Source organism: Cydia fagiglandana, chromosome 14 (assembly GCF_963556715.1).
Source record: "Cydia fagiglandana chromosome 14, ilCydFagi1.1, whole genome shotgun sequence".
NCBI lineage: Eukaryota > Metazoa > Arthropoda > Insecta > Lepidoptera > Tortricidae > Cydia > Cydia fagiglandana.
In genome coordinates, this window is record NC_085945.1 from 3,485,912 (window position 1) to 3,512,876 (window position 26,965).

The 26,965-nt window shown below is 38.3% G+C and overlaps 1 protein-coding gene across 1 annotated transcript in view; it reads left to right on the forward strand.

The window, feature by feature from the left end:
- Positions 1-1,758: 1,758 nt before the first annotated feature.
- LOC134670886 (hemicentin-1-like) overlaps positions 1,759-26,965 on the forward strand; it is a 50,640-nt gene continuing 25,433 nt past the window's right edge. Inside the window, exons 1-16 of the mRNA XM_063528699.1 lie at positions 1,759-1,792; positions 3,397-3,573; positions 4,676-4,905; positions 5,829-5,951; positions 18,302-18,391; positions 19,059-19,199; positions 19,722-19,887; positions 20,403-20,587; positions 20,787-20,859; positions 21,246-21,274; positions 21,746-21,861; positions 22,277-22,398; positions 22,836-22,976; positions 23,602-23,721; positions 24,519-24,782; positions 25,706-25,878. Of these exons, the coding sequence (XP_063384769.1) occupies positions 1,759-1,792; positions 3,397-3,573; positions 4,676-4,905; positions 5,829-5,951; positions 18,302-18,391; positions 19,059-19,199; positions 19,722-19,887; positions 20,403-20,587; positions 20,787-20,859; positions 21,246-21,274; positions 21,746-21,861; positions 22,277-22,398; positions 22,836-22,976; positions 23,602-23,721; positions 24,519-24,782; positions 25,706-25,878 (2,184 nt within the window). The remainder of the gene's footprint in view (positions 1,793-3,396; positions 3,574-4,675; positions 4,906-5,828; positions 5,952-18,301; positions 18,392-19,058; positions 19,200-19,721; positions 19,888-20,402; positions 20,588-20,786; positions 20,860-21,245; positions 21,275-21,745; positions 21,862-22,276; positions 22,399-22,835; positions 22,977-23,601; positions 23,722-24,518; positions 24,783-25,705; positions 25,879-26,965) is intronic.

Here is a 26,965-nt window from a genome sequence, read left to right on the forward strand (position 1 = left end):
AAATTAGAATGGAACATGAGACCTTTTTGTAGGTCTCTGGGCGGCTAGAGGTTTAAGTCAATCTGTGTATAGGTTACGATTGTTTACAAAATGGCCCCACGACTGACTTTGTATTCTCTTTTTTTTGTTGCAGTAATTTTATTCTATGAAAATTTTTGTCCATGTAATGTTGTCTTGTAATAGCAAGGTGCATGCAAACTGAAGTATTTCATGTGCATTTAAACTTGACTTCATAATACCATTTAATCTTCTTTAAAAAAATACTAGTTTTATTTTTACTGTGCAATAATGTTTAAGTAATACATATAATATAATATACATAGTCAGACGTCAACGGAATATCGGAGTTTATTTTAGTTTGTAACATAACATTCTATCCACAGTAATGTAAAATATATTATGTCAAACAACTTTGTCAATAGAAAAAAGCGCGAAATCAATTTTTCTTTCAATTAAATTTTTTCGTGCGTACATTTTTTTAATATGCCGCTATTTTCTATTATAATGGGTTGACACACATTAGAAATGCTTCAATCTGTACGCACCTTTAGAGTATCCATTATAAATAAATGCACTTGCCACCTAAGAACTGATGACATCTAATGCCGGCTGTACACATTCGTCGAGACCGTCTCGCGTAGTCTCGGAACCGACTGAGAAAGTCGTTGCCGAGACGGACCCAATCGGAGAAAGGCGAGACGAGAAGGGAGCAGTATGTACACACTGTCTGTCTGTCTCGGGGTCTCTCGACGAGTGTTGGGCGTTTGCAGAAATAAATATCGAAAACCCGATTCTCACAGATCCCGGTGTTTTTGGGTTCAACTCAGAATCACTAGCAAATTCAATTCTGGTGATGAAATAAATGTCCCAAAAATTTGTATGGAAATTGTACATTCATACTAAAACGTGACGTAATGGAATGGACATTTTAGGTCATTTTTTTTTAAATGGTGGGATGGAGAATGCTGTCGATTCTGAGTAGAATGAGCCCAAGAACGTCCAGATGTGAAAGAATCAGGTTTTCAATATTTATTTCTGAAAACGCCCTGTACAGCAGACATAAAACATTTTAGGTGCACGCACAGTAGCATGTATTATTTATTAAGAACAATATCGAGCAATATTTGTAGGTATTTAGTTTGTTATCTCCTAGTGTAAGTTATAGCAATTGTCTTCGATTGATATGTGAAGTGTGAATTTTTTAAATAAAGATTTTATTTTTAATAAGTTCTATTGAGAATAGTTTTACTTTTATAATAAATAATAATAATTTAAGATATCAGATCATAGTGTTATACACTGGTGGTTAGCATTGGCTTGCAATCCATCTAGGAGAAAGATATTACTCTATAGCTGGTCAAGCAAACCTTGTCAGTAAAAAAAGGCGCGAAATTCAAATTTTCTATGGGACGATATCCCTTCGCGCCTACATTATTCAAATTGCCGCCTTTTTCTACTGACAAGATTTACTTGACCAGCTATAAAATTAAAATCCGAAATGGAGTTACCGTAAGGCGCGAGTAGGGTCCAACCTGAAATAAGCAGCAGATTCCTGCGGCAGACCTGTCTTCACTCGTATTGGCTCGCCTTTCCTTTGTGATAAGACAGTGAAGCGGAGAGGGTAATGCAGGTGCTGAGCATCCCTGCGTTTCCTTAATTCCGTCCCAGGCGGTGTAATGTATGTTACAACATAAATCGTCTGCAATAGACGCAAAGGCCAATGACACACTGGTTGTAATTTATCTTTCATATTCCCAAATGCCGTGCCAGCCCAAGTACCGGAAGGCGCAGCGTGGGTGGGCGCAGAACCCCCACAAGGTGGACTGACGACCTGGTAAAGGTCGCGGGAGTCCGCTGGATGCGGGTGGCGGTCATTGTGGCACTATTTGGGGGAGGCCTATGTCCAGCAGTGGACGTCCTCTGGCTGTTATGATGATGATGATGATTCCCAAATGTTCTTAAAACGGTGAAACAACTGTGCACAATTTTTATACAGTACAAAACTACGATAACGGCGTTTTAGCCGAAAAATAGGGCCCCAGTATCCTTACACCTTTCATGCAGAGTACGATTTATTCTCGTGTTCATAAAATTTCAACTTTAACACTCCAATTTAAGATTCAAATTTGATTGCTCTTTCGCACAAATGGAAGTAAGGTAACTTTAGGTATAGGTCTCCGGGAGAGTTAAGGCCTGTGCACACCGGCTTGTGTGTGCGTGACGTGCACGTGTGTGTGCACTAAAATGTTGGAGCTGCAAACGCACACGTCACGCAAGCGGTGTGCCGTCTCTCACAAGGGTCTGTATACTACAACGGCGTACGCGCACGTGCACGTCACGCACACGCAGCCGGTGTGCACAGGCCTTTAAGGTGAATGATTACATTAATTACTCACACTGCTACACAGAGTAATAATCGCAAAAACAGTATTAAATAGAATGAGTGACACAGTGACCAAATGCACCGATAAATTCAAGTATGTAGGTAGGTACAATAATTTCCTCTTATAGTGATTTCGGCCAACCTCGATCGATTAACAGGTCAAGGGGCAAATAAGATAATTTATTCTTATACCAAATTAGATCATATTTTGCCAAATTTTTAACTAATTGATAGTTTTATTTGTCTCTTAGGGTAACGTATTTATCTTAGGATAGGTCAACAATTTGACCACATGTCTCCTCCTAGGCCACAGCAGAGTAAGGCTCTGCTTAAGTCCTTGATTCCCAATCAAAATTAAATTCTATGTTTACAACCTCAAAGTCGTTTTTTGGTTTAGCAAATTTAGACCTTTAAGACTCCAGGGGTTAATTGTGCTAGCTCTTCACATGGAACTGTATTTGTATAATATGTAATAGGCTGTACACGGTGGACCTTATGCTATTTGTAATAAGGTCCAACGATGTTCAGTTAGAACAGTTGTTGTTTGTACCTATAGGAAGTTGTATGAAATCCAAATTTAGCTATTTAGGCCAATGAAGAGCCAAATAACAGTTACAGGGCAAAAAAATACGAAGATAAGAAATATACATTTCATATGCAGCTCACTGTTTTTGTACCTATGTGATGATGATGACGCGTGTGCTATGTGCTTGGCCTCTTATTACACTGCGATGCATAAGCTGAACTAAATTAAACTAATAATATTGTTATCACAACCTCATCAATCGAAGTAACATTTAAATGAATGTCGCGCGCGTAAAGATAAACTATACAGTTATCAGTCCACCATTAACCGAATGACCGTACCGTCGTGTTATATCACCATCGTTATTCTTAAGAGCTTAGCTCTCGTCGGTGGAGTAATCGCCATTCTTCTCTCTGCCCCTGTTTTGAGCTTGTGTGTTATATCACTATGTACAAAATAGTGCAAATCTTAATATTTTCAAATATAGCACTATCTTTCAGTGTTAAAGATGAGAAGAGTAGTTTAGTGTTTGTGTTCGATACGACGGGGTCTATGTATAATGATTTGAAACAGTTGAGGGAAGGTGCGGAGATGATTTTGAACACGGCTCTGGAGGAGAGCAGCATTATTGCTGACTTTGTGTTCGTGCCCTTTCATGATCCTGGTAAGTTATTTTTTTTAATTCCAAAGTAAAAATATTTGTTCCAAATAGAAATCAAGGGGAGAGGCCTTTGCCCAGCAGTGGAACACTATAACAGGCTATTAAAAAAATAATATTTGTTTTCAAAAATAAAAGAAAGGTTATCTAACAGTTTAGTTTTCGAACAACCCAGAAGACGATTAATTGTTTATTGTTTTAAATGCAACCTCATACAATTGTGAAATAAGTTTTCGTACAGTCAAGTGTAAAAATATGGGTACACACATCATACTAAATAATATGTCCCATAGCTATTATGTCGGCGAATTCACAAACTTGGGACATTGTTTTGAGAAGTTATATGCACCCATTTTTTTACACTTGACTGTACATAAACTGTCATAGACTTTGGGTTTTAAGTTTTAAGAGGCTAAATTAAGAACATAACAAGGTTCAGTCCTTGGACTATAGTGGTGCAAATAGTCGTATTAAATAGACTCTTGATATGAAGTAAAAACATCAATGTCCACAATAATAATACATAATCACCGATACTAAGGAACTCATCCATCCGGAAGCATTTAATAATAACATATCATGGCCGTGATCCAATTTGGCCCCGATAAATAACGATAATACCAAGAAGATGGCTTTTTGAACCGGGGAAGTCCCTGACTTTATTATTTATGTAATAAAAAACGCATGCATTGTTTTTTGAAACCAAGTAGGTAATTAAATTTGACTTAATCTTCCAGAGCACATTCAAAGTTAATATTTTAGTTTCAAAATGTACCTACCTATTTGGGTTGATCAACCATTTCTTTTTGTTGTTATGCTCCGTCAGCCAGGCAGGGGACAATGATTGAACTGTTGTACAATTTTTATGATCTGATGATAGTGATGATTTTCAAACGGTCCAATAGGTATGAAGACGACTAACTACCATAAAATACCAAAACTGGGCTTACAGAGTGACCCACTAGAATGACAAGAACATCATCATTATTTTTATCTTAAAAATGATAAAAGACCACACAATAAGTATTTTCCCCATATTTTCTTGTCTTTGTATGCGTGATATTGGCTATTCAGACATCTTCACACTAAAACCATATATTCCTACTAGGTGTCGGCCCAGCAACAGTGACCCACAACAAAACCATATTCCACGACGCTCTGAACATCGTCAGAGTATACGGTGGCGGTGATTGTCCTGAGAAGAGTCTAACGGGCCTCCAACTAGCCTTGAACGTCAGTCGACCGCGGTCTTTTGTATACGTGTTTACTGATGCTACTGCCCATGATCATAGGCTGGTTGGGAAAGTGCTGGATCTAGTTCAAAGGAAGCAAAGTCAGGTGAGAATGAAAGTGTATTTATCGACTGTGTTGGAGATTGCCCAGCGAAGAGTCTAACCGGCCTCCAACTAGCCTTGAACGTCAGTCGGCCAAAGTCTTTCGTATATATATACGTTTACTGATGCTATAGCACATGATCATAGGCTGGTTGGGAAAGTGCTGGATCTAGTTCAAAGGAAGCAAAGTCAGGTGAGAATTAAAGTGTATTTATCGACTGTGTTGGAGATTGCCCAGCGAAGAGTCTAACCGGCCTCCAACTAGCCTTGAACGTCAGTCGGCCAAAGTCTTTCGTACGAGTATATACGTTTACTGATGCTACAGCACATGATCATAGGCTGGTTGGGAAAGTGCTGGATCTAGTTCAAAGGAAGCAAAGTCAGGTGAGAATTAAAGTGTATTTATCGACTGTGTTGGAGATTGCCCAGCGAAGAGTCTAACCGGCCTCCAACTAGCAACGTCAGTCGACCAAAGTCTTTTGTATAGGTGTTCATTGATGCCAGCATAGGCTGGAAAAGAGCTGGATCAAGTTCAGAGGAAGCAAAGTCAGGTAAAGTTAGACCAAGCTATGTTGGCAGCGATTTTGATAGCCCAGACTGTGCAAGTGTTATTTAAACGTCATAAAATCTCATAATAGTAGTTTGTCGTTTCAAAAAACTCTTGCACCGTTTTCATTACTAAACCTTATAAAACAAAGTCCCCCGCCGCGTCCGTCTGTTTGTGTGTATGTATGTTCTTGATAAACTCAAAAACTACTGAACGCATTTTCATGCGGTTTTCACCTATCAATAGAGTGATTCTTGAGGAAGGTTTAGGTCTATAATTTGTTAAGGTTTTGTGTAACACGTGCAAGTACCTTTATAGTACCTATATCAAAGCAGAAAAGTATTTTCGACTGTTAAACATCCTTAAATCCTATTTTCCAGGTAGTGTTTGTATTAACGGGGCACTGCGACGACCTGAAGAAGCCCTCATACCTAGTGTATCCACAGATCGCCGCGGCCAGCTCTGGGCAAGTGTTTTATTTGAAGAAAACTAATGTTCACAAGGTAAGTTCGAGTCTTAGAGAATTTCGTAGGAGACCCCATACAACCATTTCCAGTCGCCGTTACGACGCGGTGTAGACACATCTTGTGTCGACACCGTCTGTTTCGGTCACAATTCCAGTCGCAGAGTCGTCGCCGTGTCGACACAGTTACCAGAAATGGGGAAGGGTCGACACATGACACAAAGTGACATAAAGTGTGGTCGCCGTGTGCACACATTGTTACTAGTTTGCGACTACTTTATGCCAAAATCATTCGTTCATTCGTTCATTTTGTTCCTGTCAAATGGAAACTGTCAGATGGAAAAATTGTTAAATTAAACAACTGTACCGCTATTCGGAACCTAATAATAATATTGAGAATGGCAACCCTGTTGTCGGTCGTATTGTCCTTTTCTAGCATATACGTCCCTCTCTCTCCCACACTCCCACCACACAGCAGTTTGCTTTTTGGCGGTTGTCGCAAAAACAAATTTCCAACTCATTGGCTTGCTGTTTTTCCATCTGGAAGGTCGTGAAGCTAAACTGCTGGTGAGTTTTTGAATTGTACCCCAGTTTAGCTGACTATATTGAAAAACAGTTTCTAACGGCTTTTGCCGTTCGAAATAAATAATTAAATTTAGTGTCCGTTAAACTATCTAGCAAATAAAAACGATCCGGAATAGTAATGTGTAAGTTTTCAAAGGCTGCCTGCGCGCACCGTGGCTATGCTAATGAAAATACTAAAACACATAATGGTAGAAAACACATCGAGCTGGTAAAGCGTGCACTTGTCACCATTAGAATTTAATTAATATTATACCTACATTAAGTCTCTTCAGAGTCTTATTACTTATTACTTTAAATCTTTGTGTGTCTATAATAACTGTTGAAATTAGGTATAACACTTAAATGGTGATGTGTGGAGGCATACCCTTCAGTTTTCAAGTGATTTGTGTTTTCGAATACGAAAGGATCGGATAGTTAATACGTGTTACGTAGAACCTACGTATTAAGGTAGAAGCTTATAGACGTGTAGGGTTTATCTGTCCAAGTATCTATCAGCAACTTGTCGGTTTATCCCGTTCCGGGTTAAATATAATATTGCATTTTTGGTAATAAACTTGCTGATAAATAACGTGTACCCGCTTAGGAGTCGACGAAGCCCCGCTTCGCGGGGCTTCTATTTCCGCTCTGAGGGACACAAGGTAACGAACAAACCTACATCGCAAGAATTGCATTTATTTTTGTGGAAAGTGAGTACTTCGGCAGTACGTAAACTTAAGTCTGACTAGATAAAGAGATATATTAGCATGGCTCTGCGCAAGAATGACATGGAAATCCTTAAGTATTTCACTCCTTATCAATTTACATCTCTCCAACTAGATCTTAGATTTTGAAAAAAAAAAAATAAAAAAAAAAATGGTTAAAATGTAGGTAGATAGGTATCTCTTTAAATAAATAACAGGTACTAACAGCTTAAAAGAACTCTTGCATGTAGTTGCTATATGTGCTTGTATTATTTTGGATTTGAATAACTTGATTATTCATTCTATATGTAACTATAGGTACATACAAGACGGTTCTTTAAGCCTACCTACCTACCTACATAAATAGTACCTACACTTGTAAACGTTTTAAATAAAATCGGAAGCCTGTGACTTGAAAGGGCATTAACAATATGGGAATGTTTAGATTGATTCATTGACGAAGACGCATGGTTTGCTTCATAATTTCAAATTATATTCGCTAACTGTAGAGTTAAAGTTTAGTCATGGCAAATCTCGTCACCGTGAATGACACTTTCTAAAAGTGCCTATTAAAGTAAATCCTTTCCCCTTGTCGAGCGAAGAACTCGCAACTAAGGGAATATTACCCATAAACATAAACTTCATTTGAATGATATTCTTAAGCTATGTCTGTTATGGACTATGGTTCCACCTGCGTAAGGTGTGCCTAAGAGAATCTTTTATTCAGTCACAAACTAACGTCAAGTTATTTGTGATGATACCAATATGTTGTGTACCTATTTAAGCCTGCGCAAGGCTGCCATGTTTCCACCTGCGTAAGGTGTGCCAAAGAATCTTTGATTCATTCACAAACTGATGTCAAGTTACTGATGATGATATTACAACCTATATAAGCCTGCGCAAGGCATGTCAGAAATTAAATGATATGGTCATAACACAGGCGAGCGAGTAGGCCACAATCATAAAAATATAACAAAGATGAATATGTAAATACCTCCTTTTGGACAAAGGACAAGTGAAAAGGGTTCTAACAAAATAATGTTCTGGGTAAAAATCAGTCGAAATAGGCTTCGTTATTCGAGGTTTCATTTTTGTTTACCAATCTATTTTAAGGGTCCCGGACACCCTATTGGCTAAACTCAAAATTGGAATAATTAACATTTCTAAAATTATAATATAATAGATATGAAATAACCTAAGATTCCAGGCCTATCTCGACTCATTTTTATTTTAAAGATGAAAAAATCTTTGCACCCTAATATAAAATTGTGGTCTAGAGACGCTAAGCCTCATAACGTTGGTGGCATAGATAATACTAAGAGATTTAGTCACCTAAATTCGACCATAAGCCCAGACAGAATATTGATATTTAGAATAAGGTGTGGTCAATCCTCCAAGGTCCAGATAATCTGTGGACTCTAATTAAATCAGGCTCACTTAAGCTCACGACACAACATAGCTTACGGTTCAATTCTGAAATAAGCTATGTTTAATATCACTGATGGTGTGAAAATAAAATTACAAGAGCACAAACAGCCTGCTCAAGGTGTACAAAGGGTTCCGTTTAGCGGCCCTATGAATATCTAAAAACCTTTGAAGTCTATGCCTGCTATGACAGACTAGAAATTAATATAAATTATATTTGCCTCGAGAGCACTAGTCTTTCAGTTAACATTTTTACGAGTACCTACCTATGTAGGTACACGACATAACCAAGGTTAGGTACCTATTTAATTATTATATCCCTGACTGGCATGGTATAGGAAAATTGTCATGTGCTGCACAAGCATGTTGGAAATAAAAATGTACAAAACTGACCTAACGGGGCGTTTATGAATGATTTATTTTACACCCTTATGTCTGCCTTGTGAACCTTGAGGATTCGAACCACCTTGATCGTAAGTGCTCCTATGCACAGATTAAGTTTATTTTAAACTACCCATGCACTAATCTCAAAGGCACGTGCTTCTATGCACGGACCAAATATTGTTATCACTTAATTCACTTAACATTATTCGTCATAGTTTGATACTATACGTTTAACAAATGTACCCACCGTGGAATGTAATGTACCCAGTCATAAGGTTTTTAATAAACAGTGACTTAATGGTTTGCACGAACGATTCTAGTATAACTTCTGGGCGGTCACGTCTAGGGCATGACCCTCTAGTTCTCAATTTATACAAAATTATAGCATTGCGATACTGTTTGCTTTGCACAATGTGAAATAGCAGCAAGCCTTGCGAAAAGGCGAAGCTATTTTGAAAGGCGAGTACTTTTCAAAAATACATTGTAATATATATAAATATGTTTTTGTCGCGGAACAAGTACACCCAAACAAATGCAGTCATTTATTATAATATGTTGGCAAAACTCTGCAAAAGAGTTATATAGTCTGTCTGTACAGTGTCTGTCTGTACAAGGCATCAATGCACATGAATCTCTTGAAACATGGAGGATCAATTAATTTACACTCCGTCTGTGTCTTGCTCCCATTACCAAATCCACAAGTTAAGGACCTCAACCTATATATACTCATATAGGTACCCTTCTTGCTCGAGACCTGTAAAAAATGTACACAATAATTTCATGCAGTCAAGTGTCGGAAAACTAGATCCACACACTTAGCGATATCGTGAATATATATCCAAGAACTCTGTATATTGCCTCCCAGGAGGCGGGATGTTATTAGACTAACCTATATAGTAGGTAGTAGGCCAGAGATATAGTATACAAAAGTACACTGGCCCAAATTAAGTAATATTATATTTCAGAATATAAAATAATTTACAATCTTGCTATTATTGAAACATAAACAAGTAACAATTATCCTTAGTTCATAAGGAGGATAAGTATACCTAAATATCTAATAGATTCGACAAAGTGTTGATTCTAGCATTGGATAAAATAGGTCCCTCTTAAAGGGCCTCTGCGCTGTGGCTTTGGGGCCACAGGCGCCCGGCAAATGGTAGGGAACCCCCTGGTTTCCCACAGCAAATAATGTAAAATCACGAAATAAGCACATAAATTTGTATTTCGGTTAAAAGCACCTATGCGATGAGCTAGGGTTTCGAATTAAGTATCTGATTCCTTATAATTTACACACTGAATAGAGAAAACTGAATATTCAGAATTAAGCAATGTCTATGAATAGTTTACAGAAATTAAGCCACTTTAGCGGTCAGAACCAATAAAGTTTTAAGGCTTATGTCTACCAGTAGGCACCAGATAAAGTAAACCACTAAGAAACTACTCTTACTACATATATACAAATTATTGAGTAAAATTAAGGTTATGATAGCTAAACATGAATTTAATTAGAATGACTCTGCAAATATTATTGATAAAGTTCTGTGGCAATTCTACACAAGAACACCACAAAGCGTCATAACTAGTGCCACAGCGCAGTGAACAATGAGTGTTGTGGCTTAAGCTCTCATAGTACCTAACCTTCACACTTTTAAGTAAGGTTTATTTATGTATGTACAGTGACTTGCGTTCTCGTTAGTAAAGCATATAAAAGGGTTAAATGCATTTTATAGCTATAACTATAACCTATAACCAAGTATATGGCTTACAGTCATTAAATAAATTTAGTGATTCCCTATGACATTTGAATAAGTACCTAATTTTATTAACTCTGTTTGTGGTGATAGTGATATAACGAATAATTAAAATATTCGTCTACCTAATCCCGAGGGATTCTGGAAATAAGAAAGGTCCTGTCCTTGTTATATTCCTGCAACTGCTTACTTTACTATTATAGATAATTATTATCAAATTTGATAAGAATTGCGACTTATAAATAAAAACTACTCTAGTACGTTATTATTTTTATCTTTTCATACTTGAATTACATTACTCCTTATAACAGATGTTGTATGCTCTTTGAAGAGTAGACTGACTTATCACATCTTCTTTTACCTAGTTTTCACATACCTACATTTAAGTAATTAAGTATAGCACCCTTGTGGTGACTCACTTATTCTTTTTGAACATTTATAAGTACATTAAGTACGTATACAAAATGTTAAGTTAGTATCATAATCATAATATAATGGAATATCAAATTGTATGCTTTACTAAATACCTCTCTCCTCACAGGTGTTAAAATAAAGGGTGTACTGCATAATTAATTAAACACTCATAATATAATAATATTACATATACATAATAAGTACATGTATAATCACATTGGCTTGGCGTCTTCCCACCACCAGGCGATAACAAACACGTCTCAATATTATTATTAGGTTCCGAATAGCGGTACAGTTGTTTAATGACAGCGTTTTACACAAAAATAAAACGCTAATTAAATAACTTACCCTATTCGGAACCTAAAGTTTTAATCCTGCCTGGTGTAATTTTGAGACAATGAGTTGGAAATTTGTTTTTGCGACAACCGCCAAAAAGCAAACTGCTGTGTGGTGGGAGTGTGGGAGAGAGAGGGACGTATATGCTAGAAAAGGACAATACGACCGACAACAGGGTTGCCATTCTCAATATTATTATTAGGTTCCGAATAGGGTAAGTTATTTAATTAGCGTTTTATTTTTGTGTAAAACGCTGTCATAAAAATAAGTGACATTAATACGCCATCTCTAAAACGGATTACAAGACGTAATTATATATTGTTTGCATTTATATTACAATAGGACTTAAATTATTATGGGGAATTAAACTGCTCGAGTGATTTGATAAACTAAGTGTAATATAATCAACGCGCCACCAAATTGTTTTAGTTTAGCCGGAAATTAAATTGTTTACTTCTCAGTGCCTGTGTTCATAAATATATTATTTGATGCATTTTTAGTACTTCGATGCGTATACTATACTTAAATAACAGAAATAACGCTTTACATACTACGAAACTTGTTAATTATGATGTATAAATATGGTTTAAGGCTGAGAAATATTGCAGTCACAAAGTAGTCGCAAATGTTTCGACTTTGTGTCGACTCTGTGTAGACACATGACACGCGCTGTCAAAAGTAATAACAAAGTTACTGGATTTGCAAAATGGCTCCTTGTTTTCATTTGTTTTCAGATATTCTCAAAGTGTAAAAATGCCGTGGTCAGAGATGGGACTTAATAGATTAACTGTTTATTCGACTAATTAATGGAATAAAAAAAGTTAATCCTCAAATTTTAATCACGATTAGTTTAGTCGACCTAACATAGATTGAAATTGAATTAATCTGAACATTAATCGAATAAATTATCGATTAAATCTCGGTTGGAAGTTGACAGGGGGCCATTTTTGTACGTAAAAATAATAGAAATGTCTTGCATGCAGATGGTAGCCATAAAAGTCGAAATGGGTGTCGATTTATAGGTTTTAGGGAGTGCCGATTTCGAAAATGATGACCATTTTAGAATCCAAAATGGCGGCCATGCACTGTGTCATAAAAGTCGTCATGGATGTCGTTTTATACGTTTTAGGGGGCCCCAATTTTGAAAATGATGACCATTTTGGAATCCAAAATGGCGGCCATGCACTATGCCATAAAAGTCGTCATGGGTGTCGTTTTATAGGTTTTAGGAGGCGCAGATTTCAAAAATGATGACCATTTTGGATTCCAAGATGGCGGCCATGCACTATGTCATAAAAGTCGTCATGGATGTCGTTTTATAGGTTTTAGGGGGCCCCGATTTCGAAAATGATGACCATTTTGAAATCCAAAATGGCGGCCATGCACTATGTCATAAAAGTGGTCATGGGTGTCGTTTTATAGGTTTTGGGGGGCACAGATTTAGAAAATGATGACCATTTTGGATTTCGAAATGGTGGCCATGCACTATGTCATAAAAGTCGTCATGGGTGTCGTTTTATAGGTTTTAGGGGGCGCAGATTTCGAAAACGATGACCAATTTAGATTCCAAGATGGCGGCCATGCACTATGTCATAAAAGTCGTCATGGTTGTCGTTTTATAGGTTTTAGGGGGCCCCGCTTTCGAAAATGATGACCATTTTGGAATCCAGAATGGCGGCCATGCACTATGTCATAAAAGTCGTCATGGGTGTCGTTTTATAGGTTTTGGGGGCGCAGATTTCGAAAATGATAACCATTATCGATTCCAAAATGGCGGCCATGCACTATGTCATAAAAGTCGTCATGGATGTCGTTTTATGGGTTTTAGGGGGCCCCGATTTAGAAAATGATGACCATTTTGTAATCCAGAATGGCGGCCATGCACTGTGTCATAAAAGTCGTCATGGATGTCGTTTTATACGTTTTAGGGGGCCCCAATTTTGAAAATGATGACCATTTTGGAATCCAAAATGGCGGCCATGCACTATGCCATAAAAGTCGTCATGGGTGTCGTTTTATAGGTTTTAGGAGGCGCAGATTTCAAAAATGATGACCATTTTGGATTCCAAGATGGCGGCCATGCACTATGTCATAAAAGTCGTCATGGATGTCGTTTTATAGGTTTTAGGGGGCCCCGATTTCGAAAATGATGACCATTTTGAAATCCAAAATGGCGGCCATGCACTATGTCATAAAAGTGGTCATGGGTGTCGTTTTATAGGTTTTGGGGGGCACAGATTTAGAAAATGATGACCATTTTGGATTTCGAAATGGTGGCCATGCACTATGTCATAAAAGTCGTCATGGGTGTCGTTTTATAGGTTTTAGGGGGCGCAGATTTCGAAAACGATGACCAATTTAGATTCCAAGATGGCGGCCATGCACTATGTCATAAAAGTCGTCATGGTTGTCGTTTTATAGGTTTTAGGGGGCCCCGCTTTCGAAAATGATGACCATTTTGGAATCCAGAATGGCGGCCATGCACTACATATGTCATAAAAGTCGTCATGGGTGTCGTTTTATAGGTTTTGGGGGCGCAGATTTCGAAAATGATAACCATTATCGATTCCAAAATGGCGGCCATGCACTATGTCATAAAAGTCGTCATGGATGTCGTTTTATGGGTTTTAGGGGGCCCCGATTTAGAAAATGATGACCATTTTGTAATCCAGAATGGCGGCCATGCACTATGTCATAAAAGTCGTCATGGGTGTCGTTTTATAGGTTTTGGGGGGCGCAGATTTCGAAAATGATGACCATTTTGGAATCCAAAATGGCGGCCATGCACTATGTCATAAAAGTTGTCATGGATGTCGTTTTATAGGTTTTAGGGGGGGCCCCAATTTTGAAAATGATGACCATATTGGAATCCAAAATGGCGGCCATGCACTATGCCATAAAAGTCGTCATGGGTGTCGTTTTATAGGTTTTGGGGGGCGCAGATTTAGAAAATGATGACCATTTTGGATTCCAAAATGGTGGCCATGCACTATGTCATAAAAGTCGTCATGGGTGTCGTTTTATAGGTTTTAGGGGGCGCAGATGTCGAAAACGATGACCATTTTGGATTCCAAGATGGCGGTCATGCACTATGTCATAAAAGTCGTCATGGATGTCGTTTTATAGGTTTTAGGGGACGCAGATTTCGAAAATGATGGCCATTTTGGAATCCAAAATGGCGGCCACGCACTATGTCATAAAAGTTGTCATGGGTGTCGTTTTATAGGTTTTACGGCCCTGATTTCGAAAATGATGACCATTTTGGAATCTAAAATGGCGGCCATGCACTATGTCATAAAAGTTTTCATGGGTGTCGTTTTATAGGTTTTAGGGGGCCCTGATTTTGAAAATGATGACCATTTTGGAATCCAAAATGGCAGCCATGCAGTATGTCATAAAAGTCGTCATGGCTGTCGTTTTGTTGGTCATGGTCATCATTTACTCACGGCTTATATGACAAAGTGCACGGCAGACATCTTGGAATCCAAAATGGTCATCATTTTCGAACTCTGCACTCCCTAAAACCTATAAAACGATATCCATGACGACTTTTATGAGAAAGTGCACGGCACACATCTTGGATTCCAAACTGGTCATCATTTTCGAAATCGGCACTTCCTAAAACCTATAAAACGATATTTATGACGACTTTTATGACAAAATACGTAGCCGCCATCTTGGATTATAAAATGATCATCGTTTTCGAATTCTGCACTCCCTAAAACCTATAAATCGACATCCGTGACGACGCAAGTTATCTTTATTTTCAGATCTAACAAATTGCTACAGAATACAAAGGACAAAAAAAGAAGCGAGGAGGTAATGAAACAAGCAAAAATACAGATGATTCCTCGACGCAATTGGATGCTTCTTAAATTGTGTCCAGATTTTTTTGTCATAAAAGTTTTTATTTTTCACATATTACTCTCACAAGTTCCGTGACATTTCGACCTTGTAATTTTTTAAGTAAATGTTTTTGTTTATCTATGAGGATCTCACTAGAATAACATAATCAAGGTATGTTTAAATATTTGATGATTGAAATAGTAACGCAAAAAAAAAAAATATATTTGTGTCTTATATTCCTGCCGAAGACTTTTATTTTTCCTTTTCCTTCTACACAAGTTTGGTCAAGTAATAAGAATTTAGGGCTCTCAATTTTATTTTGACTTCTACAACAGTAAAGCTACGAGGCCATGTTTGGTATCGTTTTCGTATAAATGCGCAGTACCAAATTTAGTTATGGTATCACATTGACACCATTCCAAAGTAAAAACATATAAACTTACTTTCTTTTAAACTCCTCTTCACGCTTAAACTGTTGAACAGTTTTAATTTAAATTTAGTATACATATATTTTGAGTCCCGAGACAGGACATAATAAGTTATCTCAAAAATCATCCTTTAAAGGTGTGAAATGAGGTGTAGAGGGGAATTCAGAATTGACTTCTTGAAGTTAATACTGTTTAAGTTTAGGTTGGAAGTCATGTTTTTTTTATCATTTTTAACTAAATCAAAGATGTAGACCATCCCAAATTTAATGTAAATCGGTTCAGCGGTTATTGATTTCCCGTACAAATTTCCACGCCACTTTTCACACCTTCAAAAGATGATTTTGGTTATAAGATCTATCCTATGTCCTGTTCCGGGACGCAAACTATTTCTATACCAAATTTCAACCAAATCGGTTCAGCGGTAAGCGTCAAGAGGAGTTTAAAAAAAACCGGCCAAGTGCGAGTCGGACTCGCGTATTAAGGGTTCCGTACATTAAGTCCGACTCGCGCTTGACTGCACATTTCTAATAGGTTTTCCTGCCATCTATAGGTAAAGAACTATTTTGTGTATTCAGACGCACGAGTGATCCCATAAGAATTCCGTTTTTGCTTTTGAGGTACGGAACCCTAAAAAGATTTTTTTTAATTTTGTGGAATGGTGTCAATGTGATACCTTAAATGGATTCAGCAACCCAGATTTATACGAAAACGATACCATACACGGCCTAGCACCTTCACTGATGTAATATATCAAGATAACACTGAGAGCCCTAAATAAACTTTCAAGAGCGGATATCTCAAAAACTATTCAACATATCGAAAAAATTGACTGAAGAAACTTGTAACAAATTAAATTAACTTTCATTTTGTATAAGTGGCCATGTCGCTAAGATGCATAGTTTCCGAGATATAATCGAAAAACCGGAAAATGGGACCTTCAAAGCCCCCTCTCTCCCCCCCGCTCAAGGGCTACGGCCGAGGACTTTTGATATGTTCACCTCCTAACTTGTCCAAACCAAGTTAAGGAGTCAAAAATTGTGTTCCGAGCATTTCCCTCTACAACTTTATTGAGCATTCGTTGCCTGACCTAGTAGCGTATTGCATTTCTTTAAAAACTTTTCTGTAAAAGGTTGACGGGTGTTGGGTGTTTATATGGTTTTGGTCGATTTTTAGGGTTCCGTAGCCAAAGGGTAAAACGGGACCCTATTACTAAGACTTCGCTGTCCGTCCGTCCGTCCGTCCGTCCGTCCGTCCGTCTGTCACCAGGCTGTATCTCACGAACCGTGATAGCTAGACCGTTGAAATTTTCACAGATGATGTATTTCTGTTGCCGCTATAACAACAAATACTAAAAACAGAATAAAATAAAGATTTAAATGGGGCTCCCATACAACAAACGTGATTTTTGACCAAAGTTAAGCAACGTCGGGAGTGGTCAGTACTTGGATGGGTGACCGCTTATTTTTTGCTTTTTTTTGTTTTTTTTTTGCATTATGGTACGGAACCCTTCGTGCGCGAGTCCGACTCGCACTTGCCCGGTTTTTATCATTCGCATCGCCCATGATGACTTACTAGAATTACAAGCACACGAGACACTAATAGTAGTTTGACAAACCTTGGTTTTCAAGAGGTATTTTATATTGACATTTGCTGTCACAAATTTGCTGTCAGATTTAGTCGCAAACCGCACGCAAAGTGCACACAAATGTGTCGACACCTTGTTACGGAAAAGTGTACACACGGCGACGACACTTTGTTTCGAAACAATTCTAGACACATTGTGTGGACTCTGTTACGACACATCTGACATTTAGTTACCACTTTGATGATTCTGCGACTGGAATGGTTATATGGGACGTCACGGCTGTCATTTTCTGTATGAAACGGTCTGCCGATTTTTGCGGGGGAGGGGACGTCAAATATATTGCTATTTGTACGTAACGTACCTACAAATAGCCATGTCAGTCAATACAAAAGTTGTGCAAGTTTTTCGGCAGAGGGGTAAGCTGTAAGCTCTTAAAGACGACTCCAGTTATTAAATGCTCTAAGGTTCGAGTAGATCAATTCGATTTTAATTTCCTGTCGTGAGCGCTCTTGCTGTGAAATAAATAAAACACGATATTAATTAGATTTGTGAGGAAATAACGTCCCTGCTGAAGTTTTATCGAGGAATATAACATCGCTTTTGTTGTCAATCATATAAAGCGGTGTCAGGCGTGGCTCACTTCGCGATTTCGTCGCTTTGCTACAGGTAGCTAGAAGTACATCCGATCCACACCAATTTTGGTGGCTAACCATAAGCCGCGCGTGGCGCTGTCGCCACCTAGCGGTCATATCTGTCCTGATCGTAACAGACGAGCTTTGTTAGAGAGTGAGTCTTCTGTACCTAGTACTATTATTTATTCTGTGGCGGTGTGTCGATTCTATCCTGTATTTGAATTAGTAAACCGACTTTCTAGTTTATGTGTTATTCTTATTTCCTCTTTTGTTCTTGAGTTTCTTCTTCATAACTTCTCCATTTACTGTATCTATTTTCAGGTTTTAGATTTTGTAAGGAGTTCAATCAAAGCCAGATCGGTTAACCTAGGCACTGTCACTAACCCGGCGGGATACAACTATACACGAGAGGTAGGCACGCTAAATACTCATTTAATATTGTACATAATAAGTACTATAATCTGATTAAATATTTTATTTAATAAGATGATGACTGCTCGAGCCTCTCGGATAACAAAAAACTGTGGAACATCATTCGACATAAGCCTGGATTACCTACTATAAAAACCGCTCTTGCCAACATTCACACAAAGGATGATTGCTGACCACACAAAGGATGATTTCCAAAGAGATCTTGAGCCCTCGATTCCGTTACGATAATTTGAACTTTAAAGTCAAGGAGATAAATGTCTAAATTACGCTACGATTTTTACTTTTGAAGATAGTGCCATCTAGCGTCAAGGGGGCTATTCATAAATTACGTCATTTCAAATTAGGGGGGGGGGGGTCTGGGCATAGGATGATGGTAGCATGAAGTAGGAGGAAATGGGGTCATTCGAAGCATGATTTTTGGATGATTTTAGGTGGGAAGGGGGGGGGGTCATAAATCGTCAAAACTCGATGACGTAATTTATGGACAGCCCCTTCCGCCTAGCTACACACACCGTAGTTCGGCTATTCCATAACAGATGTCGCAAGTAGAGTGTAGGCTTTATCTCCTTTACACTTGCAGATTATTAAGCATTAATTATAATTAGTGTGATGGTCTCATGGGCATAATCATTTTTATGTTTCTTAGATACCCGTGGATAGCTCGCTTGACGAAGTCACCGTGTCGGTGTCGGGCTCCAAGCCTAAGATCCAAGTATTCAGCCCCACCGGGGAACAATTGACAGGCCCACCCAAAGTGATTACCACTTTAGACTTGGCAGAAATTATGGTAAGTTATACCTACTTGGTTTTATATTATTTTATTTATTTTAAACTTTATTGCACAAGCACAAGTAAAAAGTACAAAAGGCGGACTTAATGCCTTGAGGCATTCTCTACCAGTCAACCATTGGGCCAAACAGAAATTAGCTAAGGGCAGTACCTTAGCTAATTTCTGTTTAGGCCAGTGTGAAAAAAAAAATCCAAATATAAAGTCTAACACTAACGTCATATTATGGTGTTCTACTGCTGAAAGTGCTGAACAAAAGTCTTGTCTTTCTCCACTCGTCAAGGCAACCACACACGGCACCGATAAAATTTCGACGACGACGATCCTTTTGTGAAATTCTTAGTGTTAAATTTGATCTGTATATCCAATGTTATTATGGAATAATATTAACATCAATAAATTCGCTCTAATAATTAGATTAAGATTAATTACGATTCATAAGAGCTTGTTGCTAGGCCTACATGAATAAAGTATATTTTGAATTTGAATTTGGTTTAAAGAAACATTTATTTTTTTATGTAGGTGGTGAAAGTCCTGCAGCCTGAGCCTGGGAACTGGTCAATAACTGTAGGCAGCGAAGCGGAGCACTCGGTTAAGGTGGTGGGGCTGTCTAACCTGACCTTCCACCACGGGTTCTCCGTACAGCGACCAGGCTCACCCGTGGAGACTAGTTACAGGCCGCTACAAGGTGATAAGATAAATATAGTCAGATTTAGCTATCTCAGCTATCTCTGCACCGATTTAGCAAGCAGCAGGGTGTGGTAATGCCACCATAAACGTCAAATTCCTATGACACATTTCTCGAGCGCAATTTCCAAACATAGGACGGTGTAAAAAGTAGTGAGATCATAAGAGTACTACTGAGGAATACAGGAGGGGTAGGGAGAGGCAGTGAACACGAGAAATGTGCCTAAGAAATTTTGTACATAGTTTGAAAGCGGTTTATGAAAACCTGGCATTTATTGGCACAAGAGACTAAGTAGGTATCTAACAAGGGGTGTTTAACCTTCGGCCTTACTTTTGACTCGTGGTAAGAAAGCAGGAGGCCCAAAATTCAAAGGTTTCGCCATGTCCATCGGGTCAAAAAGATTGGTGATCCCTGATATAGGTAGATTAAGTAGAAACATTCTTCGTTGTCCTACTTAATGTTGTACATGAATGCAATAAGGAATGATTATGATAATGTGTTTTTCTTGTTTTCAGGTGCTTATAATTTCATGATGCTATCATTGACTCATATAGATAAATCGGTTCAAGTGTCTCATGCTGAGATCCTCAGCCTTGAGGGAAAGACGCTATTTGAGTTACCGTTGAAAGACGTGGATGCCGCCAATAAGATATATTTGGCTGAGGCGTTCATTCCGCCTGACGATTTATTCTATATTGCGGTGAGTAATCATTTGTAGGGTTGCGTAGTCAGCTAGGTATCAGGAATCCCTTATAGTTTTTTTTATATAGCGAAGGCAAGGCGGGCAAGCCAGTCAGACTAAAATAAAATATAACAATTATAGAACACAATGAAATAATTGCACACATCGTAGGTTATTTTTTTCTCCTAACTGGTATTAAATTAGAAATTATTTTTAGGTAAACGGTATAGACGAAGACGGACAAGAAATACGAAGAGTCGGCGCAACGGCTATTCAAGCAAAGCCTCCAGGTGAATTACAATCTTCCATTTATTTTCTGAGCCTTTTCTTACCTGCAATAATTATGCTACACAGCGAAGGCGATGAAAAATTTATTTTATTTTTTACATGTTTCGGTGGCTGCTATTCCTCAACCCACCAACGGAGCGGCAGCTGACGTCCATGAGGGTTCATCATACATAGTCGTTAACCACTATACGAGTTATCACTCGGGAGGCGATTGGTCATGGAAATCTGTTCCTGCATGGCCCGCGGTCTATTATTTGTAGAGTCATAAGAGCATGTCACATATTTTTGCGGCCTTCTAAGAGTAACATACATATTATTATAGATAGGTGACTGCATTTATAAAATAGTTAAGTATATAAATGTTAATTGACCTCTGTTCTATTTACAGATGTTCCATATTTGACGGCTCCTCAAAAGGTAATTTTCTCAAAATTAAGCTTCAGTCCAATAGCATTAGCATAGCCATTAAAGCGACCAGCAATATAATAAGATACATAATAATGTATGTGCAGAATCATTGAATGCTGTCTAAGATACTCTATTCACACTGCAGACTAGTACTTTTCTCTAAGAGAAAACTCTTAGGGCCGGTACAAACGAACTGCAATCTAACTGCAACTTGTATGGAAACTGCACGCTGACGTTGCAGTTGGCGTGCAGTTCCAATACAAATTGCAGTCCGTCTGTGTCGGCCCTTACTCGCAAAAGAAACTCGCCGATCGCTACTCGCTGATATGACACTAGTTCAGTCATTATATCCAAAATACCGACCCTACCCGTGAATAATTAGTTCTTGGTTTTTTTTTTGTGCCTAATTTTTTTAACAGTCATTTTTACTTTATGTATAAATTCATTCTGCATTTTAATTAGGTATCACTTATATTTCAGATACGTGCCTTACGACATGATACAGTGACATTTAATTGCGATGTGGAGAGCTTGGTGCCCGTAAACGTGTTTTGGATGAAAGACGGCACGAAAATTCAACCCCAGATTTCTAGCTTGTAAGTTCCAGCAACGGGGTTATATTTAAGTCAAATTTCTTTATGAATGCAACCTGTTACCACCAATCAACAAAACGCTTGTGACATCTTCTTAGCTTTTACCATCAGACCTGCTAGCACGAGTTGCGTTCTTGCACGCGAGTCTATACTTTAAAGTTGCGTTACGCAGCGTACTACGTAGGCGACCAACACGCGAACGCGAAGCGATGCGGCGCGGGGAGAATCAATCCTTTGATACCTATAGAAGGGTCCTACGTGGGCGATCTCGTTGCGAACGCGAACGCCTTAGGCCCGCCGCGCCGCGCCGCGTTTCGTTCGCGAGTTGTTCGCTTACGTAAGACGCAGCGATGTATGGAGTCGCGCGCGAGAACGCAACATGCTAGCAGGTCTAGTCTTAACTCGTGTGCTATTTCAGACAGAGTACATCGGTTCAGTATATAATAAAGAATATGACCGAGGAATATGCTGGCACATACGTCTGCACGGCCAGAAACGTGGCGGGCGTGAAGCAAATCACCACTGAAGTGGAATTAATTGGTAGGTAACTCAATAGTCTTTCAAAAACTCATTCTGAATTACTTAGGGACTTTTAATTAGAACACTTTCAACAGCGACAATATTTAATATAGACTAAATTGTCAGGTGACAAGCAAAACTCACTAATTACTACCACAACGTCATAGCCATAGCCATGAGTTATTTTGCCCACACTTCTCAGCCCCAAGAACACTTGCACGCAAAGCCAAAGCTACCTTCGTGCTTTCAATTAAGGTTTATATTGGCTCGCTTGTGCTAATAATGTTGGGGTGCGTGTGTGACATTTTTAGATTTGACAAATGGCTTTAAAAAGGATTATTTAATTTTAGGTTATGGAAAAACATTGTTGTAGTTAAAAAGATTCAAGTACCGCTCCAAAACTCCACGAGTAATGCGAATAAAACTAAATCCAATGTTATATTACAATTAATTTCCAGCGGAACCACCAGTAGTAACAATGTCGGCCAGCAGTGAAACGTTGATGGCGGGAGAAGATCTGTCAATATACTGTTCTGTGGTATCCGAGATTGCTTTGACTACATATCAGCTCACGTTCACCGGGGTTAACTCTCAAAACGGTAGGTATAACAAATTTCCAATTATACTTATTTAGGCCGGTTTTTGTGTCACGCGGACAAAGAGTAAAGCGGACAACATTTTCATACCATTTGGCGGTGCGGAGCGATCCGCACGGACGGTCCGCTTGACACTAAAACCAGCCTTATTAGATCTATCCTTTCGCCGGACAATAATATTGGCTATTTTTCTGCTAAGAGCGACAGGGAAATAAAATATAGCTTTTTCATTTCTCATTTTCTGAAAGAGATTCATTGTTGTTCTAAAAAGTGTGCAGAAAGTGATACGTGTCTGCACTAGAGCATTTTAATTTCGAAGTTTAAATTTAGTTTAAATGGATTTATTAGGTATGCAATTTCCGTTCTAATATTTATTTAACTCCACATTCCATCTTTTAGCTGATTTGTTAATTGAAAGTACCCGCAAGAAAAAGTATAAAAAAAATATACATCTAAAAGTCATGTTTCGTAAAAAAACACATGCATTTTACTTTCCTCGTATTCTAAATAAAAAGCATAGTGTTCAACTCGGGTGAAAGGCATCATTTCAGTCTCGGACTTGGCTAACTACCTCGGCAGAAATGAGTGCCTTATCCCTTGGTTAACAATGTACTATTAATATTTTCAGAAACGTACCTAAACGTGGAGGCGATAGCGCATAGCGATGGAGTCTACCACTTTAATAAAGTAATTCAGAACACAAAGGAAAAGGATAGCGGAGTTTATTCGTGTAAAGCTGCTCATGAAGGTATACTACAGCATACTAGCTACTTTTTGTACTATAGTCGAAAATAATGGGAACGAAGCTATAGGTTTTAGATAATATTAAATCATACATAGCCTTTTGGAGACGGCAATTGACGCAAAATCGTGACAACGACGCCAAAGACGGCATTTGACGTCGATCGTCTTTTGATGAAAATCTACTGAAAAATATCCCACTTTTAGGTTGGCATTAATATTATTCACAAAACTAAATTTGACCCCCGTGGCGTCAGTGGCACGGCAAATGGATGCGCCGTTTGACGTTCAAAGGGTTAAAAATGTGTAATTACCGTATCTATGACAGGTTTATTAAAACAATATTTTATTATATTATATATTGGTTTATTAAAACTAACCTTTAGGTACAATTGGCAAATTCATTATTTGCCACTATGATTTTGATCTTATAATTGCTAACTGAAAGGGTTCAATTTTGCATAATTGATAACACTATGTCTCAGCATTATGGTATAGTTGGTCAGTTAATAGTGATGACGATGTTACACTCAACTGCAAATGTACATGGCCACTATTCTATTCTAAAGGAATTTCATTCACAATATGTCCATGCATTTTTGCAGCTTGCTTTTCATCTTTGTTTTGAAAACGTAAGTAGAGTTAGACCATGAAAAGTCTGCAGCGATTTTGTAGCCCACGCAGTGCAAGTGTTATTTATACGTCATCATTCATAGAAGTTTGACGTTTAAAATAACACTTGTACTGCGTGGGCTATCAAAATCGCTGCAGGTTCTTGGTCTAAACTCTCGTTGTTGCTTTCAGGTGGCCAAGCATCAAAATCTCTCGCCATAACGATCGCAACTCCACCCACAGCGCATATACTAGGGCCGCATACATTACCAAGAGTCGTGCACTCTTCCATACAACTAGTATGTATAGTCGAACATTGCAGTGAGATTCAGTGGTTGTATAATAGCGCTATAGTGGAGAGACGCTCGGTCAATGGTAGCATTAATGCTGTGTTGGAAAGAGAGGTCGATGGAGATGGGGTTTGGACTTGTTCGGCTCTGAAAGGAGAATATAAAGGTTAGTATTAAAACTACAACAACAGCACAGTTACATTACTAGGGCTGCATATATTACCAAGAGTCCTGCCCTCTGCCATACAACTAGTATGTATAGTCGAACATTGCAGTGAGATTCAGTGGTTATATAATAGCGCTGTGGTGGAGAGACGCTCGGTGAATGGTAGCGTTAATGCTGTGTTGGAAAGAGAGGTCGATGGAGATGGGGTTTGGACTTGTTCGGCTTTGAAAGGAGATTATAAAGGTTAGTATTAAAACTACAACAACAGCACAGTTACATTACTAGGGCTGCATACATTACCAAGAGTCGTGCACTCTTCCATACAACTAGTATGTATAGCCGAACATTGCAGTGAGATTCAGTGGTTATATAATAGCGCTGTGGTGGAGAGACGCTCGGTCAATGGTAGCGTTAATGCTGTGTTGGAAAGAGAGGTCGATGGAGATGGGGTTTGGACTTGTTCGGCTTTGAAAGGTGATTATAATGGTAAGCCTCATATGCCCGGTGTTCTGAATTTGGAACATTCGTTTTTTTTGATACCTTATTTTTATTTGATATTTGAAGCGCTCTTTTCTGATACAAAATAGATTGTTTCTCGACTTCTAAACAACAACCACAACTTTAGTTAAAAGCGAAATTAAATGAGAAGTACTACTTACTATATTATTATTACGAGTACATTATAACCAAAAAGTTGCTAAGAGTTGTCTAAGTCTAAGAAAAATCGTGCCCCGAATTAGTCAGTTGAAGTAGATGGCGCTCTACGGCGTTTACTGTTAATTGTCATCTTTTGACAACCAGAGCCGTACAGCGCCATTTACATCAGCTGTCAAGTCCGAAACACGAATATTTCTTAGGCTATCTAACTTTTTACAGTTAAGAACTCTTTGATGATAACCAAATGTCGGACATATTTATTTCAGTGTCAGATTCCGTCCAAATAATAGCTCTAATAAAGCCGGAAGTAGAAATCGATGGCGATAAAAACATAACCCTACTGAATGGCTCGGCGTACAGCATCAGCTGCTTGGTGAAAGCCAAGCCGGAGCCGAGGATCATATGGCACAGGGAAACGGAGACGTTTCTTAACAACACCGTAAGTATTACATCAACTTTTTAAATAACTTCTAATTCCAAATTATTCCAAATTCCAAATTATTTATTTGTTAAACATAGGTATGTACAACAGTAGGTCTTACATGTATAATATAGTAACACTATGTTTCGCCACATGGCACACAAATAGCTACAGAGCACATGTAGCATGCAGTTATAAACTAAATCTTAAAACATATATACAGGGTGATTCATGAGACGTGAGCAGGACTAATCCTGCACACTCAGTAACTGATAATTGATCGATCACCGTCGTATTTAGGTGAAACATTCACACTTTTTCCTATTTTTTAACTTTTTGGCGAGGGCAAATTTAATTCTCTACAATCATGGTCACCCTACAAGACCCAATTAATAAACATAAAACCTCTTTAACCGTAATGACAGCATAATGATTACGAAGAAAATAAACTGTCAAACTTGAGTGAGATACGAGTTTTCAAAAGTAACCAGACCGTGATGACATTCAATTTGACACAGAATATCGGTAGTTTAGTATTCTAATTGTAGGGTGACCATGCATGTCGTAAATAAATTAATAACTTTTTTTTTTCAACATGACTAGAAAATTAACGCTATCCTCACTAATACTGATACGAAACAGTTGCTTATAATTTACGAAATGCGCAGTGTTAGTCCTGCTCACGTCTCCTGAATCACCCTGTATATATAACAGATACAAATTAAAAGGTAATAAAGTTTCCTGAGTCTGACAAATAATCTTGAATAGAATTCTAATTGTGTTAGGCTGCGTTTCCGAGGATGCATAGCGACTGTAGCGAGAAATGTATCGCTCAGCTCAGCTCTAATAGTCAGCATATTTATTGATTATTAACAACACATCCCTCACTACGTATCCTCGCGCATATCTGGTGGAAACGCAGCCTTATGCAATAAATGATTCTATGTTTATATAGGTAAGTATTTGTGGAGCAATAGTACTTTATTGGACAAGACGGGAAACAGTATTTCGTGGATGAGTAATTTTGTCGGACGAAGTGAAATTGAGGCCGACAAAATGAGACGAATCCACGAATTTCTATACCCACCAAAGCATAAATAGTGCT